The sequence below is a fragment of the Pongo pygmaeus genome, chromosome 9 (assembly GCF_028885625.2).
Source record: "Pongo pygmaeus isolate AG05252 chromosome 9, NHGRI_mPonPyg2-v2.0_pri, whole genome shotgun sequence".
NCBI lineage: Eukaryota > Metazoa > Chordata > Mammalia > Primates > Hominidae > Pongo > Pongo pygmaeus.
This window is the reverse complement of record NC_072382.2, coordinates 17,125,436-17,130,343: the sequence shown is the minus strand read 5'-3', so window position 1 is coordinate 17,130,343 and position 4,908 is coordinate 17,125,436. Positions and strand designations below refer to the sequence as shown.

General features: G+C 39.3%; 1 protein-coding gene across 1 annotated transcript; it reads right to left on the bottom strand.

Annotated features, from left to right (window-relative positions):
* Positions 1-262: 262 nt before the first annotated feature.
* On the bottom strand, positions 263-1,731 carry LOC129008967 (olfactory receptor 10W1). Its single transcript, XM_054441547.2, has one exon. It carries the CDS (start codon positions 1,354-1,356, stop codon positions 412-414), a length of 945 nt encoding a protein of 314 aa, XP_054297522.2. The 5' UTR covers positions 1,357-1,731; the 3' UTR covers positions 263-411.
* Positions 1,732-4,908: the final 3,177 nt, after the last annotated feature.

Below are 4,908 nucleotides of genomic sequence, written 5' to 3'. Positions count from 1 at the left end.
GGCATACCTTTTAGGTCTAGGGCTGAGAAGGCTTCCTGCTATTGCTAGCATGTTAGTGCTCTGCCACATTTTATTGGATTCCTTACCTATAACCACTGCAGAGAACCCTTTTTAAGTATTTTTTAGTTAAAATCTATTGAGTGAGCTATCTCTTCTCAGCTGGTAACTGGACAAAGTATTATACTTGCCACTTTATATCACTTTATGCTCATGTAGTTCTTTCCAAGAAGAGAAATTACTGAGTCAAATTATAGAAATATTTAAAAATCTTTGGCACACATAAACAGTATCCATATAATTTATACTATCTTTTAGATGAGTTTTAACACCAAATGATAGAAATCTCAGTTTCATAGAGATTTGGTGGGCTGGAACCAAATACTTGCCTGATAGGCTGTCCCCTCGTCTTTCCTAGCTGTTCTGGGAAAAGCAGTTCCTGGTAAGAACTCTCCCTGTGGCCCCTTTCATCTCACTGTTCCTCAGGGCATAGATGAGTGGGTTGAGCAGTGGAATTCCCAATGTGTACACCGGTGAGATGAACTGATCTTGCTTGGGGTGGTAGCTGGAGCTGGGGCACAGGTACATGAAGGCACAGCAGCCATACTGCAACAGCACCACAGTGAGGTGGAAAGAGCAGGTGGAGAAGGCCCGGTGGCGGCCAGCAGCCGAGCGGATCTTGAGCACAGCAACCACTATGAAGGTGTAGGAGGTGGTGATGAGGAAGAAAGGCACAGCAATGGCTAGTATGGCTGCAACCAGCACTGACTGCTCATGAATGTGACTCTGAGCACAAACAAGATGCATGACTGGTGGCACATCACAAAAGAAGTGCTCAATGCCCCGAGCCTGGCAGAATGGCAGAGAGAAGATGAAGGCCACCAGTTGTAAGGACAGGAACAGACCACTGATGACTGATGCCACAACCAAGTGGACACAAAGAGTCAATGTCATGAGAAGAGGGTACTGCAAGGGGTGGCAAATGGCTACATAGCGGTCATAGGCCATGGCAGCCAAGAGGAAGCAATCAGCACTGCCCAGTGCAATGAAGAAAGCCATCTGGGTGGCACAGCCCAGGAGGGTGATGGTCTTCTCTGACTGTAGGGTGTTGGCCAGGATATGGAGCACCACCACTGCAGTGTAGCATATTTCAATCCCAGAAAGGCTGCCCAGGAAATAGTACATGGGTGTGCGTAGACGGGCTTCTGTGTGAATGGACACCACAATGAGAATGTTCCCAGTGATGATCAAACCATAAACCAGGCTGACCCCAAGGAAGGACAGAATATGCAGTTCTGGGCAGGAGGGATAGGCCAAGAAAACAAATTCCATCAACACTGAGTGATTTTCCCAGGTCATTGAGCTAACAGTATTTCTCTGTGGAGAGTTACAAGTACAGAAGGAAGAATCAGACTGAAGATAAATTAAGTTACACTCTGAGCCATGAATCTAATGTAATCAGGACTGGAGTTAGAAACCGGAAGGATCAAGACTAGTTCTTTTTCTTTTCCTCACTTTTACCAAGTTTCTCCACATTAATATCTACACCTCAATTTCTACCTGCCAAGAATTCGGCCAAACTATGTAAGATACTATTGAAGAAAAATGGCAGAGGATGTGGGTGGGATTCAGGAGCTATTTTCAGGAAGAGTGGAATGAAAATTCAATTCTTTCAGCAAATTCACAAGAAAGTGTCAAGGAATTCTTGGGGCTAGAAATCATTAAGGTAAGGGAGATAAGCCATTTATTCATTCACTTATTCATATATTTATTAGGTTGGTGCAAAAGTAGTTGCGGTTTTGCCATTACTTTTGATGGCAAAAACTGCAATTACTTTTGCACCAACCTAATATTTACACTCAATATCTCCTGGGGTATCGAATAAGTGATAGTCAATGTAACTCTCAAAACTAGTGATGGGAAGTGAAGAAAGAAAAAAATTACCCATGGAGCAAAGGGCTAACAGAGGCCTGAGTATGACAGTGTCAGGGACACGCCTCAGAAAATAAAGCCCTCTCTACTATTGGTTTTTCTATCCTTATCTGACCAGAAGTATAAGGCTTGAAGGAAACAAGGTGTTTTATCATATGTTTCCTCCTGGCGTGGGTGGAGGTATGAGAAAATATGTGATCCCAAGATGTTGGAAATCTAAGAAGCCTTCCTGTGAATTTGGGCATTATGAAAGTCTAAGCCCATCTATTTTTCATATTTCTCAGAAGCTAATGTGAAATCTGGGAGAAGCCATATCTTTTCCACAAAAACCTTTTAATAAACAGACATAATTTGCAAAGGGCATCCATTCCACTTCTTTTCCCAGACCAACTCATATTAAATAAGGTGGAAAAGATGTAACGTGTGGCCTTGTTTCAACGTGCCAAATTTTAATATTTCCTGTTATTGAATATGAGATTTGAAGAGAAATCTCTACCCAGAAGCACCACTTCCAGTAAAAATTATTCACACAAACCCACCTCAGTGTCACAAGCATGGGGAAAAATATGAGTAGGCAGCTACAAATATTAAGAGCACCTAGGGCAGAAATGGCTGCTGTTTTTCCAACAGCTAACAAGTGGTATCTATTTCAGTTGGTCTCTTTTCCTGAGCTGAACTTCAATAATGCTTTGAATGGTTTCTAATAACACTTAGCGTATTGCACATTATACTATATCATGTGGAGGAGGGGCAGTGTATCAGTGTGAAATCAGCAGTGAAGGGAAGTGATGTGGTTTGAATAATTTCAGCTCCTGGCTTCATGATGTTAGGTAATATATAATTTCTCTGAGCCTCAATTTCTGTATTTGAAAAATGGGAATAATAATTATACTTAGACAAAAGAATTGCTGTAAGTTTAAATGCAATAGTAATGTAAGATATCACAATGAACTGTCCATAGTAATGGCAACCTAATAAAAGATAATGATCATTATTATTTATAAATTCAAGGACAGCCATTCTGCTTTATTTACATTTTGATCATTCCATATAAGCACGCCTAATGTTGTGCAAATTTTAGACACTCGATAATTATGTGTTGAATGGATAATACAGCTTGAAAATGTTATTTATACATTTTCTTCATTTTCTACTTTCACTTTGCAATGCAGTGAAAGATTTAAGATTATTCATAATCAAATCACTTGTTTAGGAGTCCTTATATAAAACAACTTCATATCTAAGATTTGGGCTGCGCTGTGGAAAGAATTCTGTCATTCAAAACATAGCATATGGAAGTCTACAACAGGCACACATCTAAAGGCTAGTCTACCATCTATATTATTATAAAGAGACACTTTGAAATCTGTGTCACAATGACAACTTCTGAGAATTTTATTGTAGTCTATTACACTCATATAATCTTTTCAAAAACTTATATTTTGTTTTTAATTGACAATAATAATTGTATGATGTGATGCTTTGATACATATACACATTGTGGAATGATCAAATCAGCCTAATCAGCATATCTGTCATGTCATATAGTTATCATCTGAATACTGCTCTCTATAATATTTGTAATCTGAACACTCCACCTATAATAAAATATTTAAAATATTTACATCAGAGCTATTGTAAGTCATAAATTCTAAGTGCAAGAAGGGACCTCAAAAATCGCCAATTTGATCCCCAATTATTAGATACTTGAATTTCCAATACAGTGTGTAGACACTGGGTCACCTTCAATGCGCAGGGAATCCCATTATCTCCTGGTTTGCTTGCTCTGCTGTGGAAAGACTGGATTCTCTGAAAGTCATTTCTGTAATAAACTGAAACCTGCCTCTGTGCAACTTCTAAATGTTCCTTTTGTTCTACACAATATGGCCATTTTTTTCTTTCTTTCTCTCTTTCTTTCTTTGTTTCTTTCTTTCTCTTTCTTTTCTTTTCTTTTCTTTCTTTCTTTCTTTCTTTCTTTCTTTCTTTCTTTCTTTCTTTCTTTTGCTCTTTCTTTCTTTCGTTCTTTCTCTCTTTTTCTTTTTTTAGATGGAGTTTTGCTCTTGTTGCCTAGGCTGGAGTTCAATGGCATGATCTCGGCTCACTGCAACCTCAGCCTAAGTTCAAGCAATTTTCCTGCCTCAGCCTTCCAAGTAGCTGGGATTACAGGTGCCTGTTACCAGGCCCAGCTAATTTTTTGTATTTTTTGTAGAGATGGGCTTTCACCATGTTGACCAGGCTGGTCTTGAACTTCTGACCTCAGGTGATCCACCCGCCTCAGCCTCCCAAAGTGCTGGGATTACAGGCGTGAGCCACCACACCCGGCCCAATATGGCCATTTCTACTCAAAACACCAGATGCTAAAGCGCTGTTATCCTGTAGCCCTGTTTTTTTTTCTTCCTAATTTCCTTTTGCTATTTCTTATATGACATGGTTTTGATGTGTCTCACAATTTAAGCTCTGGAAATGTTCTCATTTAAAATATCTTTTAAAACATTGTGCAGCCTGTGACAGATAACAGGAATGGTTACATTAAATAGATCTAGACAGATAAAATAGTGGAGTTCATGGTTCCAAGACAGTGAAAATTGTTTTATCAACACATCCATCAACTTGCCATTCCAAGTTGTTACTAAATATGTTGCATAGGACAGACACAAGATAAGAACATGTCATCATCCCCAGAAACCTCCCCCCAGATCTCAGTGTTTCCAGGTCAAACTTCACATCATTCTCTTACTTTCCTTCTTTCCTCTACAGATAGCCTTCCTCAAGTTGGCAAGAATGTCCTGAGATACATTATTTCTGTTCATTCTGGAAATCCAGATACTCTAGGCTAGAACAGCTCTACAAATGTCTAGTAAGAATTGTGTAAAAAAGGGGTTTAGTGGATTTGTCATTCAACAAACCTGAGCTGGATTCTCAGTGTACTATTAATAACATAATCCCCTGGAAGATCATCTCACGTTAATTTCTGTTTCC

What these genes read in the sequence shown, in the direction of transcription:
- LOC129008967 (XM_054441547.2), bottom strand. Translation starts at nt 1,356, where the DNA reads ATGACCTGGGAAAATCACTCAGTGTTGATGGAATTTGTTTTCTTGGCC.